The 16,485-nt window shown below is 42.4% G+C and overlaps 1 protein-coding gene and 1 long non-coding RNA gene across 2 annotated transcripts in view; one reads left to right on the top strand and one right to left on the bottom strand.

Moving 5' to 3' along the window:
- il16 (interleukin 16) overlaps positions 1-16,485 on the bottom strand; it is a 56,590-nt gene that overhangs the window by 918 nt on the left and 39,187 nt on the right. The window contains exons 19-25 of the mRNA XM_032536537.1: positions 15,345-15,438; positions 11,930-13,053; positions 10,116-10,252; positions 7,458-7,623; positions 5,027-5,128; positions 2,815-3,040; positions 425-553 (exon numbers count right to left, since the gene is read on the bottom strand). Coding sequence (XP_032392428.1) covers positions 425-553; positions 2,815-3,040; positions 5,027-5,128; positions 7,458-7,623; positions 10,116-10,252; positions 11,930-13,053; positions 15,345-15,438 — 1,978 coding nt within the window. The remainder of the gene's footprint in view (positions 1-424; positions 554-2,814; positions 3,041-5,026; positions 5,129-7,457; positions 7,624-10,115; positions 10,253-11,929; positions 13,054-15,344; positions 15,439-16,485) is intronic.
- The window catches only part of LOC116702405 (uncharacterized), a 10,562-nt gene continuing 153 nt past the window's right edge, over positions 6,077-16,485 (top strand). The window contains exons 1-2 of the long non-coding RNA XR_004335149.1: positions 6,077-6,128; positions 15,287-15,289. This is a non-coding gene — a long non-coding RNA (uncharacterized LOC116702405). The remainder of the gene's footprint in view (positions 6,129-15,286; positions 15,290-16,485) is intronic.

Genomic DNA, 16,485 nt, shown 5'->3' with positions numbered 1-16,485 from the left:
ACACACACACACACACACACACACACACTGGGTATCTCTCGCAAAGAATAACTGGGAACCTGAATTTCAGTACGAATAATAAAGACTTATCTTCAAAGTATCCACAGGGTCTAAAAAGTATTAACAAGGTCAAAACCGTTGCTTTTCAGAAAATGACAGACTCAATTTAAAACATTTAAGTTACCACAGCCAAATATTTTTTAGACAATATCAGACAAAATAACGTTGTCACTGTGTGTGGAAAACCAGTTGCAATGGTTTATCTTTGCACCGGGGAGAGCAGTGATTATCAACGCTGAAGCCTTTTACAGGTCTGAAATCAGCTGTTCTTATCCAATAGGATGTGTACTGTGTGGGGGAGTGAGCCCCCCACGTTCCATTCGTACGGATTCCATTTCTTAGTACGCACAAGAACCCCCTGTACCTGTAAAAATCCTGTTGATGACCAAAGGTCTGTCTCCATGGATGGAGCCTTTTCCTCCCTCCAGAGTGAAGCCAACTCCTCCAGCTGTTTTCTCCAGCTCCACACTCACCGGAGCTCCCTGCTCCTCCTCTGCAACACAACAACCAAACAGGGCCAATGTAGCCCACCATACCTTAATTGTACAGCTGAAACTTTAGATCAATAGTACAGTAATTTATCTCATACTGCAGTAAAGCTGCAACTAATGGTTATTTTCCCAGTCGATTAATCTGTCCATTGTTTTCTGGATGAATGGATTAGTTGTTTGGTTTCCAAAATGTCAGACAATTGTAAAAAATGTGGATCAGTGTTTCCCAAAGCCCAAGATGACGTCCTCAAATGTCTTGTTCTGTCCGCAACTCAAAGATATTGACTTTACTGTCACAGAGGAGAGAAGAAACTAAAGAACATTTAACAAGCTGGAGCTGCTTTTCTGCTTTTATGGAATTTACCCGTACAAAAAATGTAAATGTGCTGTATTTATATAGCGCTTTTCCAGTCTTAACAACTGCTCAAAGCGCTTTTACATCTACAGGAAACATTCACCATTCACACACATTCATACACACTGTGGCCGGGGCTGCCGTACAAGGTGCCACCTGCTCATCAGATAAATATTCACACACATTCACATCGACAATGGCTGCAGGGGCGGGGATCGAACCACCAACCTTCCGATTGACAGGCAACCGCTCTACCACTGAGCCACAGCCGCCCAAAAAACAACACCTTTCACTCCAAATTGAGCTTCCCTCCCACAGACAGCTTTTTCTCAACTGTTTGAAACGCCTCGCCCACATTCCTGTTTGAAATTCCTCAATTAATAATATCACTGATTGAGAAAGCCAGCCCAGTTTTTCATATGTGCTGCCCTGCATCCACAGCCACAGAGTGGGCCAACTGACCAATCAGAGCAGATTGTTTTTTTTTTTTAGGAAGGCGACCTATGACAGAGTAGCCCTTTCTCTCTTTCACTCTTTCAATGGCTGAATTTCGAGGATGCTAAGTCATTGAAGTCCATTGAAGGACTGTTCCATTGTTGAGTATCCTCTGAATACCACCAAGGATGCATGTGTATATCCTCCGCGCTCCCAAAGCACCCACAATCAGACGCAAGACGTAAGTAAGTAGAGTTGAATAAATTTGAAATGTAAGCATCTCAAGTGTTGGCTGTACATTTGTTATCAACGTAAATGTGTTTCATCAAAGTAAAGTTAAACGCAATAATGCCAGTCCGTATTTCTATAAATAATTAATAAGGTTAGGCTAACCAAACATATCATTTAAAGATGCAGTAGCAAAGATTTATAAAACTCACTTTCTCTCATATTTGCTGAAACTGACCCTTACTGTCACGCACCCATTCTCCCTTGTGGGGGGAGGGGCTTAGGAGACCGTTTGGGTTTTAGCAGACGGGGGGGTGGAGGGACAGAGAAGTTGTCGTTGTTCAAATTATCTGGCTAGGTCCTGGATCTTCACATATCCTACCTACAGCACCTTCAGCATTAGGCTGGGCCTTTATGTATGGTGTTATTGTATAAGTGTACTGATAGTGGTGTTTCCAGCAGAGGAGCTGCACCAAGTGTCACAAAGCTGCAAGTGGGGAAGTGAAAGGCTGGGGTTTCACAGTGCAGCGTGTGACCGGCCGCTGCTGGGTTATGCGCAGCTGCAGGCCATCTCTAATCACCCACCTGTTTACCGTGGCCCATCAGCACAGCGTTTTAAACTGTGGCTGCTCTGTGTTCGGCGCCGAACGTATGTGATCGTCCAGCCAGTATCTGTCTCTGATCTTTTTGTATTTTCTGCTGTTTTTCGCCTTCAACCCTTAATTCTGTTTCCTGAAAAAATACCACGCTGAAGCTGCCTGCTGACGCCACTCTCCGCCTGCAATCACCAGCCCTGCATGCCTTATCTTTCCTGTGTACACTACCTGCTCTGTCACCTGAGAGGATTCCCCCACCAGTCCATTCAGTTGAATTCTCCCATTCTGAAATAAACTGTTAAAACGTCGAGCTGTGTTTCTGTTTGCTTCTGGGTTCCAGCCACAAATCCTGACAGGAGTGGGCAGTATGAGAAATACAACATGTGTTTTGAACATCAACGCATGTTAACCCATTCTAGTAGACCCGAGTAGAGTACAAATATGATGCTGAGAAACAGTGTAATGGGGGCTCTTTATTAGTTAACTAATCAATTAATCTTTGCAGCTCTATACTGAAGTACAGAATGTTAAAACTTTTCTTATGTTCTGTATACATTGATACCGCTGTTGTTAGGAAAAGCATTGGGAATCTGGAGAGGCTCAAACACTCAATGTGTTCATCAACCCGTGTGTGTGTTGCATGAATCACCTGCGGGGTGGGGCTCTTCGCTCCTGCAGCCGTCCTGTCTTCCTTCCCCTTCCCTTTTGCAGACGACCACCACGGCCAGCTTGAGACTGCGAGCCTGCCGCATGGCGGCGGTGGCGTCTGCGTGTGTCACACCACGCAGTGTTTGTCCGTTTATAGACAACACCTCATTTCCTTTCTGGATGGTACCCTCCTGAGCCGCCAGGCCGCTGGGAAACACTCTATGTACCTGGGTGGAAGACACACACACATTCAGAGAGTGTGTGCACAGTGTCTGTGGCATTAGTTGACAGTAGGGCTAAGTTAAAAAAATCAATTTTCCAAAATCTAATATATGCCTTTTCAAGAAAGTATTGGTTAGAATTTGCCCTTGTTCTCATTTTAACCAAATTGTATTTCCAAATCCAATGCACATTTTCTCCAGGCTCAGTCTGCCTCTTTAAAAAAAACAGGCAGCAAAGTGACAGTACTCTAAAAAAGGGCTCTTCTTTATTGCATGGTTTGTGCTCCCTCCCATTATTAATCAGAAATGCTGTAATATGCTTGCCTAGAAATCTAGACGCACCCTACTGGCAGCAAATGTAATTGTCAGTTAGGGTCAGTCTAGCAAATCTTCATTGGCTTGCGAGCTGGAAAAAACAAATTCTTGTCAATTCTGGCCAATCACATCGGGTCTATACCCGATGTGACTCTATAGTCAGTGGGCGGGCTTAATATAATGACGGCAGAGTTGCGATGGTTCTATGTGAAGTTCCTGCTACTCAAAAACAAAGAAGATGGCTGCTGCTGCTGATGCTGCTGAGGCTGCTAGCAAACAGCAGTCTTTCCAGTCGGCTTTGGCTGCGACTCTGGAAGACTTGGAGTTAAGCACTGAAGTAATTCTTAAAAAAGGAAGATGTGTTCGGAGTTTTGCCGACCGGAAATGGCAAAAGTTGAATTGCAGGTTGGTTGTAGCGCTATCCTATTGTGTGCAGATAGAATTTGAAAGACAACCGTTTATACCGCCCCTCAGATTGAGCCCTACCAATGGGGAGTTCCCAGACCCAAAATCTTGCTTCAATAGGCCTTTTTCATCTGCCATTTTAAGAGAGAGGAGCTCTAAGGGCCCTATCTTGCACTCGGCTCAGTGCGACGCAAAGCCTGATGCAAGTGTCTTTGCTATTTTAAGACCGACGCAGCTGTTTATTTCCCGTCCAGCACCCACGTCATTTAAATAGGAAATGCACCTGCGCCCATCTTTGCACCCATGGGTGTGCTGGTCTTACAGGTAAGTGTGTTCAGGTGAATTCTTGGCGTGTTGCTATCTTGCGGCAGCAGAAAGTGATCGCACCGTGACCAACAAAAACCCGGTCTTAAGTCAGTAACCCAGCATTTCATTGTCATTAGTAAAATGCGCCAAGGCTTTTGCACAGTGCACGCACACTATGCTTGTTACACACACATACACAGGGAAGCGCAGCCGCAAATACATATTAAAAATAAAAAATACTGAGGTGCAAATCAGCCATCATAATAGCAATGTGTTAAGGTCCAAACGGGCCTGGCTTTTAAAGGGAATGAGAGATGACCCTCTAATTGGTTTATTGCATGTTACACCAAAAACACACCCATGAATTAATGAAGTACAACCCTTTTGAACCCTGTGCCTGGTGCATGGAGCATTTTTTCTGATGTCAAACTAGCAAAAGTGGATTTAGACACTAAACGCACCTACGGCAAGTGCTTCACACCGTGTGCTTAGACCGTTAAAAAAGGGCCCTCAGTGTACCCAATTCAAAGTATTTACAGTAACTACATGCTATACACAACTACATCCTCACTAAACATGGTATAGGACAGCTACACTATGGCGTACCCTACGCTGTACCCTACGCTGTAGCTTGATGTTCACCCCATCGAAAAATGTAACTACACATTGCAGTTACGGCCATGGCTTGGTAGCGTTGCATTCCCCCGACTCAGTTCCAGGTTCCTCTTCTCCATAAACAATATGAAATCAAGGAAAGGGTTACAAACACACACACACACACAGACACACACACAAACCCCGCTATTCTCTTACAGAAATCGACGCACACACCAACGCACAAGTATAAACATCAGGCCGCTTTTGTAGGCTACGGTGAAAGCTCTGCGTGGAGCCGCCACAGAACCATGAATCACCCTTTACCCTTGTTCTCCTGTGCTCACTGTGAGTGTGTAGAGCTCTGCTTACTGTCAGAGCTTTGCTCTCCAGGTCCGAGCCTCCTGCGATGCTGAATCCCAGCCCAGCTCCCTCCTCTTTATGCAGGCTCACAACATGGATGTCCGCCAGTTGCTGTGGAACAGAAGCAGAGTTACTACTTCAGTTTGCCAGATTAACTGGCTTATTACTAGCAGGCATTGTTCATATCACCAAGGCCATACTGCGTGTGAACATTAAATTCAAAAGGTAAAGGTGATGGTCATGAGCTTATTTTATGTGAAATCCTGTTCATCATCCAGGGTTGTTGTACATGCAACACAGTGCAGATCCATGATGGCTCCCAGACAGCCGAGTATGTTGATGAATTGCGTTCGCCATGTAATTTTTTTAATTAGCATAGGAAAACCCCAACTAAAAGCAGAAAACCACACCCCAACTGACACTTGACAGGTAATTGTGGTTCTTGTGAGCAGTGCAAAAAGCAAAAAACACCAAAGAAACATATTATTTATTTATATTTTATCAAAATAATTTATTCATTTAATAATTTTAAATGTAGACTTATTAAAGATGAATGGGTCTTGCCTTAATGGCAACACAATTTGACCAATATGCCAAAACCCACACATGCACATACTCACACACGCATGAATGTACTATCTATCAAAAAGTCACATTTGCCTCTGGGATTTCAGTAATCGGCGATGGCCAGTACAGTATACATGTTTACAGTTACTACATTAGCATTTCATTATATAAAGTTATAATTCAGTTGCATAGTGTGCTGCATCAAACCAATGTGCTGACTATTCATCCATCCACCATCTGACCATGAACTGATGAAAACATTTCAACCCATATTACGTTAACCCTTTGTATGGTGTTCGGGTCTGTGGGACCCGTTTTCAATGTTTGCTAAAAGAAAGATTATGCTGTTTATAATTTCTTCTAACTCACACTCATTGACCTTGGCTCATTTTCTGTGAAGAACATAAATCATGACTTATTTTTAATGACTGCACATGGTACATAACACATAACTATTAGTCCTAAATATGAGGTGTTCGGGTCTTTAAATGTAGGTGCTATGAAACTTAACTGTGTCCTCCTCCTAACTGGGCCTGCTGTGTGTGTCTCTGTGTGTGTCTCTGTCTGTGTCTGTGCGTCTGCACAGTATGTGTGTGTGTCTGTGTGCAGGAATGTTGTCTTTCTGCAAACACTATTATGCTATTATTACCACACAAAGTTGAAAAGCACTTTTCAAGCACTTAAATAACTTATTCAAGGTTCTTTCCTGGAGTGAGATGTTGAGACGTCTGTGTGTTGAGTACACCGACGCAGTCAGTGTGAATGCATACTAACAGAGTGAGGACAGCATTAAAATAGACTATTTTTTGATAGCTGGGAGGTTGGGTGGCAGTTAGACCGGGGGGTGTCAAACATACAGCCCACCGAATGACTTTGCAAAGTGTGAAAATTGCAGAGAAGTAATTATTTCCAAATTTTCCAATTTAATCTCAGAGAATATCCATGTTTTTATCGTAAAGTTACAACTTTAATCTTAGAATTTTTTATATTTTTCTCTGAATGTAACCCCTCTCTCCCGGATCTGTAACATTATGTTTTTCTCCTACACTGTCGTAGCAGAAGCAACTTGCATTTGCCAACATCAAACTGTGAGGAAACTCTGGATAAAGTTTTGGATTTTTCGGAGTGGTTTGCTGGTCTGTCTCAGACTATAGAGTTAAACTTAAGGAGTCACTGTGCCCTCCACATGTACAGTATGTTAAACAATAAAACATGATGTATAAATAATTCATTTATATCCATTTACTTTCTTCAGTTTAAAATGCAACTTTATTTTATACAATATGTCTACAATAGTAGGTGGTCCCTGCTCCGTCTCTCTTTCAGCTAAAAGGGTTACTTGGGCTAAAAACCTTGAACAGTAGTTTTAGTCTGTTTGCAGTACATCACAATGTAAAAAATTGTTAGTTAATACTTTTTACAGTTTTACAACCTGTCTGGAGTCTAGAGTTTTCTGTGTTCTTGAACTCCGATGTGAATTTTAGATGATGTAACTATGTGGTCCATAATATGAAGGGTAAAATAGTTGTTTTCTTGGACCCTAATGTAAATTTTCATTAAACTATGTTGGCCATAATAAGCAGTGGAAACTGGTTGTTGTGTTCTTGGACGCTGATGTGATTTTTCAGTGATGTAGCTAACTATGTGGCCCGTAAGAAGTGTAAAATAGTCATAAACCTTGATGTGAAGTTAAGAGTTTTCATAAGCTTTGGGTATTGCAATAAACAGTAGCTTCATTCAGCTTCTGTGTGTTATGTAGATGAATGCAAGTGATGTAATGCCAGTAGCTCTTAGTAGCCCTCAGATAAAGAAAGGTTGAAGACCCCTGGTTTAGACAATCTTTGAAACTGAGTTATACCAAGTGAAAGTCTACCTTCAGCGTCTCTTCATCCAGATCTTGGACTTCCTGGATCATCCTCTGTATTTCCTCTGAGGGGATGGCTGAGATGAGCGAGTGAGCACAAGCAGAAGTGGGTGCTGCCTGGTCGTGAGTCCCCCCCTCCCCTCGCTCAATGGTACACTCCCTTAGCGTGGCCAGGCTGTGTGTAAAAACACAAAAACACATTAGAGATGAGGATGTAATCTCACTTACACACCTGAGCATTGTGTATGCCAGCAGTGTAGAACTTGGCTGTATTTAACATTTGTTCTCACTCATTAAAAACTTGCCACTTCTTCTCTGCTAAAACAGGAAGTCAATTTCTTTTCCGACCTAAACCACTTCCTCATGAATATAAAACAGGCACAACATGCTTTCTAAAGGGTGAGCCCCTGTTAACCCAATAAAGTCATATTTACAGTGGTGTGAAAAAGTGTTTGCCCCCTTCCTCATTTCCTGTTCTTGCATGTTTGTCACACTTAAGTGTTTCGGAACATCAAACCAATTTAAACCATAGTCAAGGACAACACAAGTAAAACAAAATGCAATTTGTAAATGAAGGGTGTTATTATAAAGGTGAAAAAAAATCCAAACCATCATGGCCCTGTGTGAAAAAGTGATGCCCCCCTTGTTAAAACTACTATAACTGTGGTTGTCCCACACTGAGTTCAATTTCTCTAGCCACAACCAGGCTCGATTATTGCCACACCGTTCACAATCAAGGCATCACTTAAATAGGAGGGCTTGACAACAGTAGGTCCACCAGAAGTCCTTAAAAGCTAACATCATGCCGAGACCCAAAGAAATTCGGAACAATTGAGAAAGAAACTAATTGGATCTATCAGTCTGGAATGGGTTATAAAGCCATTTCCAAAGCTTTGGGAATCCAGCGAACCACAGTAGAGACATTATCCACAAATGGCGAAGACATGGAACAGTGGTGAACCTTTCCAGGAGTGGCCGGCCGCCCAAAATTACCCCAAGAGCGCAGCGACGACTCATCCAAGGTCACAAAAGACCCCACAACAACGTCCAAAGAACTATAGGCCTCACTGCCTCAGTTAAGGTCAGCGTTCATGCCTCCACCATCAGGAAAAGACTGGGCAAAAATGGCCTGCCTGGCAGAGTTCCAAGGAGAAAACCACTGCTGAGCAAAAAGAACACAAAGCTCGTCTCAATTTCTCCACAACACATCTTGTGATCCCCAAGACTTTGGGACAACATTCTGTGGACCGATGAGACAAAAGTGGAACTCTTTGGAGGTGTGTGTCCAGTATATCTGGCATAGAAGGAACACTGCATTCATAAAAAGACATTATACAACAGTAAAATATGGGGTGGTAGTGTGATGGTCTGGGGCTGTTTTGCTGCTTCAGGTCCTGGAAGACTTGATAAAAGCCGTGATAAAAGGAACTATGAATTCTGCTGTCTACCAAGAGATCCTGAAGGAGAATGTCCGACACTTGTTCGTGTACTCAAGCTGAAACGAACTTTGGGTTCTGCAGAGGACAAATGATTCCTAAACACACCAGCAAGTCCACCACCGAATGGCTGAAGAAAAACAAAATGAAGACTTTCGAGTAGCCTAGCCAAAGTCCTGACCTGAATCCTATTCAGATGTTGTGGTATGACCTTTAAAAGGCCGTTCATGCTCGAAAGCCCCTATAATGTAACTGAATTAGGACAATTTTGCAAAGATGAGTGGGCCAAAATTCCTCCAGGACGCTGTAAAAGCCTCATTGCACGTTATCGCAAACGCTTGGTTGCAGTTATTGCTGCTAAGGGTGGCCCAACAGTTATTAGGTTTAGGGGGCAATCACTTTTTCACACAGGGCCATGATGGTTTGGATTTTTTTTCACCTTTAATAATAAACACCTTCATTTACAAATAGCATTTTGTGTTTACTTGTGTTGTCCTTGACTATTGTTTAAATTGGTTTGATGTTCCGAAACACTTAAGTGTGACAAACATGCAAAGGAACAGGAAATGAGGAAGGGGGCAAACACTTTTTCACACCACTGTAGTTACGTTTGCTTTATTATAGGTTCCCCATTAGTTACTCTACCCCGGGGTCTGCATTTAAAAACATACATGAAACATGACTCAGCACATTTAAAACATACATTACACATTACAGTCAACATAAAAATAAAAATTCCCAATTAAAGGGGCAAGGACCGAGGCATGTCTTGGAGGGTAATAGAAAAGTTTTTATTTTTGTGTATGTGTTTCATGACTTTGCTAGAGGGGCAATTGTTCTTTACATGTGATGCTGTCATTTGCTTTCTATTTTTCTTATTTTTTTTAGCTCTTACAGTTTAACAGATGTGAGAAAGAAACTTTGTTGTGGGCTGGGTCAGGGCTTATTAAACTAAAGTTGTAATGTACTACCTATGAGTGCAAATTATCAATGAAGAAATTGTAAAAAACAAAACAGCAAAGGGAGTGTCAAAAACGTCGACAAAACTGCTGAAAAATTAACAAAAGTAACAGACAAAAATAAAAAACAAAACAGACAAAAGCCTAAAAAAGTCCCAAAAACTGAAAAAAGCCTTGAAAATGTTAATAAAGCAAAACTGTTGAAAAAGTAACAAAATAACAAAAACTGATCTCGGTGTTAATGTATTAACAATAAGACCCAAACCTCTTACCTGACAGAGAAGCCTCTGTCGCTGCTGTCTGGGTCAGGGTTGGTGAAATCCTCTGCTGAGGGGTCCTGCAGGTCTGGGGTGTGAGGGTTACCATGGCAGGGGGACATGGGTAGGGAGCGCATCCACGCTTGGGAAACCTATAACAAAAACAACATTAAAATAGAATAGACCTGCAACTAACCATTATTTTCATTATCTTATCTTATTATATGTGGATTATTTTCTGGATGAATGGATTGGTTGTCTGGTCTCTAACAAGTCAAAAAATGTGGATCAGTGTTTCCCAAAGCCCAAGATGACGTCCTCAAATGTCTTGTTTTGTCCACAATCAATCATCCAAAATAGTTGGTGATAAATGTCATAGTTGACAACTAATCGATTTGTCTTTGCAGCTCTAAAATAGATTAAGATTCAGTTAAAATCAGGTTATTCTTGTGACAGATTAGAAATACAAATACAACAAAGTAAGAACACAATAGCATTTCTAATCTCAGTGTTTTGAAAATAAAGAGGGGAAAAAAATCATATAGATGTACAAATACCAGCAAAACATATTGAGAGAAAGAAGAAAAATTGAAATATAAATGTATCAAGGGAAATGTGTTGAATGAATTGCAAAGAATTTGGTAAAATAGAAGAACATTGAAGTCATTCATGCCATGTGACAAATGAGTGTTGACAATTCAAGCTATATGGGAGAAAGCATTAAGGAACATGGAGCATGAGTTGTGAAAACCATTCACCTTATTAAAGGAGGATTCTGGATTCAGGTTCATTATAGCTGTAAGTCTTATTTTTGTAGTTTAAGTTATCATTTCCATCAGCACTGTTAACATTATATTAAAATAAAGGTAAACTGTCTGCAGCAAACATCTGTCACAGTTACCAGAGCAACTTCCTGCTTCCATTTTGAACTGTACCAAAAAACCATGCTACAGCCTACTACGCCCTGCTTAGCCGTGCTAGGCCCTGTTAGGCCTTGCTAGGCCCTGCTATATTCTGCTATACCCTGCTAGGCTATGCTAAGCCCTTTTACGCCTTGCTAACCTCGCTATACCCTGCTAGGCCCTGCTAGGCCGTGCTAGGCTCTGCTATACCCTGCCAGGCCGTGCTAGGCCCTGCTATCCCCTGTTAGGCTGTGCTAAGCCCTTCTATACCCTGCTAGGCCCTGCTATACCCTGCAATGCCCTGCTAGGCCGTACTAGGCCCTGCTATACCCTGCTAGGCCCTGCTATACCCTCCTAGTCCGTGCTAGGCCTTGTTACGCCTTGCTAGGCCCTGCTATACCCTGCACTCTTACAACTACTATTTTGAGTCATAGTTCTATTATCTTTATTGTTATTGCCACTGCGCATCATGCTAACTGCTATAATTAGTATGAAATTGTTTTTCTGTATCAGTCTGTATATGTCCAAACGGGCAGAGGTAGATAGCCGCCTACCCAGAGCCTGGGTCTGTCTGAGGTTTCTGTCTGTTTAAAGGAAGTTTTTCCTCGCCACTGTTGCACCAAATGCTTGCCCTTAGGGGAAATGGTCGTGTCTCTGTTAATTATAGAGTGTGTTCTAGACCTACTCTATCTGTAAAGTGTCCTGAGGTAACTTCTGTTATGATATGACACTATAAAAAAAGAATGTGAATAATAATATGCAATAGGCAATTAGGACAGCGCTCCAATTAATACCTGAGATTGCCTAAAAAACATACTGAGACTGTCTGAGAAACGCTGAAGTTGTCCGAAAATTATAAATTAAAGTGCTGTCCTTATTGCATTACAAATAAAGTGCACTGCCATAGGTCCTCATGAGACAGATTACCTGGTTACTGAAGGCGAGGATTCTATCTAAACTCTCTCCCTCCAGGCCTCTCGGCGCGTTACTGTCTGTGGCTGGAGTTGGCAGCTTTCCTTGGCTCTGCGCTCCATCTTCCTCCATCCCTTCTGGAGAACTTTCCCCTTCAGCTTCAGTGGATCTCACAGATGTCACAGGGGGCAGGACTTTGTACTCTGTGGACCTGGTAAGAGCCTCTCTCTCTAGCTCACACTCTTGTTTAGGTAGAAAGACATTCCTGTCATCGTGGACTGGAGCTGAATGAGAATCATGTATCCCTGAGTTCAGTTCCTTGCTGATGGTTTCAGAAAGTGGGAGATCTGTGGGGGATTGGATAGACGGAGGTTTATCTTCCGTTTCCTTGGCTGTTGTTTGACTAGAAGCTTCAGAAGCGGAGGAGGTGATAGCAGAGACGTGTGTGCTGTCTGTCTCCCTAACAGATGCCTGGATCACTTCTGGGATTTTATGTTCACCCTTCCCACAATCGAGTGAGAATGGGGGACTCTCGGACTCCTTCTCCAGAGAAAGAGAGGCAGAAGGGGCTACAGGCCTCTTATTTCCCCCCTTCTCTGGACACTCTGGACTAGAAAAAGTCTCAAACGAGTGGATCTTCTGCTTGATGGACAGGTTGGCTGCAGACGAGGCCGATCTGACTCCGGAGCTCCTGTTGAAGACCACAGTAGGCCTCTGCTCGGCGGCTTTAGCTTGCTTCTTCTGGCCCTGCTCATCACGAAGTTTCCTCAGACTCTGGCGGAACCAGACAGGCTTGGGTGCCACCGGTGGTGCCATTTTTGCTCCCGGAGGAGTTTCAAATGTGTTCTCAGGAGTGGTGTCGGATGGAAGATCTGATGTCCCGTTTGTGCCGTTGAGCTCAGGCATGTTGTCTTCTTCAGTCATGGCGGAGGGCTTGCTGTGGACGTTAGTCGGCTGTGTTCTGTCTGCCGCGTCGGGGGAGGGGTGGCGGTGGATCTCGGGCAGCTCTTCAGGCGAGCTGTCTGACAGGCGAACCCAGGGATCCTCCTGAAGCGGTTCTCGGGTTTGTTGGTCAATGCGAGCCTGTCTCCTCAGGGCTCCTCTCTTCGGCTGGCAGCAGAGCACAGCAGATTGATCACCTGTCAACAAAACACACAGGGAAGAAGAATGGTCTGAGAGGGGGCCCTGTGTTTCAAAACATGGATGATACAGCGTTCATTTCTATGAGAGTTGCTCAGTGGCACATGAAGCCATGGGGCCAGAAATTCCCCGGATGATTGTTGCTGCTTCCGTACTTTGTGGCCAATAGAGAAGGTGAACTCCGACCAAGCCGGCTACTTCCTGTCTTTCCTGACCCTCCCCTAAATAGCATTCGTATGCTACGATTGGCAAGGTCTCCATGCTTGTGCGAGGTAAAGAAACCCGATTTGTTTATGTCCTATCCCCTGACCAAGCAGCTTTCTTTACCTTAACAACTCAAGGTCAGTACCTAACCTCAACCAGTCGGGCTGTTTTGTAGGACGGGATCTTGCCCAGAACTGCAGTTGGATCCATAAAAACACTGAAAAAGCCATTTCACATTCACAAATGTATCCACCATTTACAGACGGGTCAAGTGTGAGGGAAAAATATTTATGGGCCAGTTGGAGATGTTAATATACTGTTTGGTTGCAACGTTCAATGTGGTTTAAAGCCCAACACACTTCCTGCGGGCCTGTTTCAAACATGTTCATGTCACAAACGTGTGAATAAGTGAACAATTGCGTAAGTGAATAAGGTAGTAATTACTGTGTATTCTGTGAACTGTGAACCACGTGAGGGTTGGAATAGCGATAATCCAGGCCTCTGAATAAATTGAAGAATTAACTTTTTTTATGTCAGCTTGTTAAATGTGAACACTGTCTCGTTTCTTCATTCCTCTGTGACAGTAAACTCAATATCTTTGAGTTGTGGACAAGACAAGCGTCATCTTGGGCTTCGGGAAACACCGATCCACGAACGACTACCCACAAACTGTGGGTAGGTCGAGCTATGGTGATCAGTGAGCATAAAGTGATTGAGCTACACCTAACAACAGTTAGTTAAATGAAAATATCAATAGAAAACTGCACTTTAAAATGTCATTTGTTTTAGTGGTTCCTTTAATATTCAGTTCAATGTTTCATTTGTTCAATGAAAGAATGTTGGAAATTATAATTTTTTGATTCAACAAGCAGTTTGTTGTAGTTTAGCGGAATACTGAAAGCAGCAGAAATGCAGAACTGAAAACACTTATGTGTGTTGTATGTGTGAGTATGGTGGAAGTATGACAAATCATGACTAGCAGTGTCCAGCTGTGAGGCTTTACTTAGACACAGCAAGGCTTTGAGCCAAATGCTGATATCAGCACAATGGCATTAATAATAATAATAATAATAATAATAATAATAATAATAATCATAATGCTGATGTTCAGCAGGTATGATGTTTAAAGTGGAACTATAGCCTTTTCAGGTTCATACTTGTATTTTGTGATTCTACTAAAACATGTTTAAATGCTTTAACGTTCAAAAACACTTTATCTTTCTCGTGCTTTCTCGTGCTGCTGCACCTGTATTCACATTGTTTTAGGAGTAATGGGACCTGAAATAGGGGAGAAATGACATTGGCCGCCAAGATTACCATCTGGTGTTAGCATGCAGCTACTTAATATTTAGATCTAGGCTAACGTTTGAGTGTAATGGAATATCGTAACGTCAAATGTTGCAGATAAAGCCTTCTGAACCAAACACTACCAAACTGGACATGTTTCAGCAGTAATGCGACCGGGAATTGGGACTATTTAAGAACATTGGCAACCAAGAGTACATCTTTTACTGCTGTTAGCATGCAGCTACATGCAACAATGTATACAGACATGTGAATAGTTTAAAAAAACAACCAAAAATACACTCCAGTAGTTCCTGTTTGAAGCAGATGACCAAGTATAGAAGGTCGGCTTGGAGTTGTGTAAGACTTAGCCAAGAGTCGAAAAAAACATTCAGAACCGATGGAAATCTGAACGTTTTAGCTCACAGGGATTTGTCTAAAATCCGTTTACCTCCTTTTTTTGGCCAAGTTTAACATTAAAATACAACATTACGATATTATAGATATGACAGCAAATATGGAAATGCATAATAGTTCCACTTTAAGCCCTGACAACCTTGGTGTAAGTGGAGCAGGTGGCCATTTACATTGCTGCAGCCCCAGTTGAACTCTATTCACTGACACATAAAATCCCCGCCTCAGACAGGAAATGGAACTTCAGTTACTTTCCACCAAATTACTGCTAACCACAGCACCAGGATCAGCCTGTTGTCACAGTGTTGAATCAACTGCCTGACTAACCAGCTGGTTCTGAAGTTGCATTCAGGTGCTTGATTGTAAGATAATAACACTTGTGTCCTACCTGTGTGTAGTCTGTTGCTCGTGCAGGCTGGAGTGTCTGGATGTGTCAAAGCTTCTCCGGTCCCCTCTGACTGTTCTCTTATTTGTTCTCCTTCCTGCAACACAAACAGGAAGTAATGTGTCGACAGCTTCTATCGTACCGACCACAGAGAGGTGCAATCATGCACCCTGCTTCCGCTCAGACATTCAGTCAGTAACAGGCCCAGAAGCTAACCAGCAGCAAGCCAGATGCATACAGTACAGGTAGTGTGCATACTGGATTGGTAAGCAGACCAGTCCATGTTTTTTTTTTTTTTTTTTTTTACTCCATTTCTTTTTCTTTCTTTTTTTTTAAAGATAATTTTTTGGCCATTTTTCGGCTTTTATTTGACACGACAGCTGAAGACATGAAAAGGGGGGAGAGAGGGGCATGACATGCAGCAAAGGGCAAGGGAGTTATTCATTTCTTTTTCTTTTTTTATTGACATTTTGACAGGACAACCGGGGCCTCATCTATAAAACTCTGCGTAGATTCTATTCTGAAAGAATTTTGTGCACCAAAAAGTCAGAATTTTTGTACGCAAAAGCATTCAGATTTATAACACCATGCGGCGCACACCTGTACAGACTCTTCTCGTTGTAAATACGGACCTTATACGGTCATGCACGCGTCTCACACTCCTCACAAGGCCGTCCTACATGTGTCCTATTAAGGTCCATATCAATCAATCAATCAATAGCCTGGTAAAGGAGCCCTTGATGACCAATCAGGAGATTGAGGTGCTCTTGTTAAATCTTCAAGCAATGCCAAATCGGCCATGCTGTTGATTGGTTGCAATATAAAGAAAGTCGGGAACTGTGGGGCTATTTATTTATTGTCCCAATAGGTTAATTAAGTCTAATAAACTGATAGTGGATTGGAGTCATATTGGCTTCATCAGGGTAATTAACCCTCTGTGGGACCTGTTTTCAATGTTTGCTAAAAGAAGAATTAAGCTATTGCTACTTACGTTACTATGCTATAAACTTAAACTTAATAACCTTGGCTTGACCTTTTCTATGAAGAACATAAAACATGACTTATTTTCAGTGACTGAACACAGCACCCCCCCAGACATAGCTATTAGTCCTAAATATGAGGTGTTCGGGTCTTTAAATGTAGG

This window comes from Etheostoma spectabile, chromosome 15 (genome assembly GCF_008692095.1).
Source record: "Etheostoma spectabile isolate EspeVRDwgs_2016 chromosome 15, UIUC_Espe_1.0, whole genome shotgun sequence".
Lineage (NCBI taxonomy): Eukaryota > Metazoa > Chordata > Actinopteri > Perciformes > Percidae > Etheostoma > Etheostoma spectabile.
The sequence above is the reverse complement of the archived record's forward strand: the minus strand, read 5'-3'. Positions and strand labels throughout refer to the sequence as shown.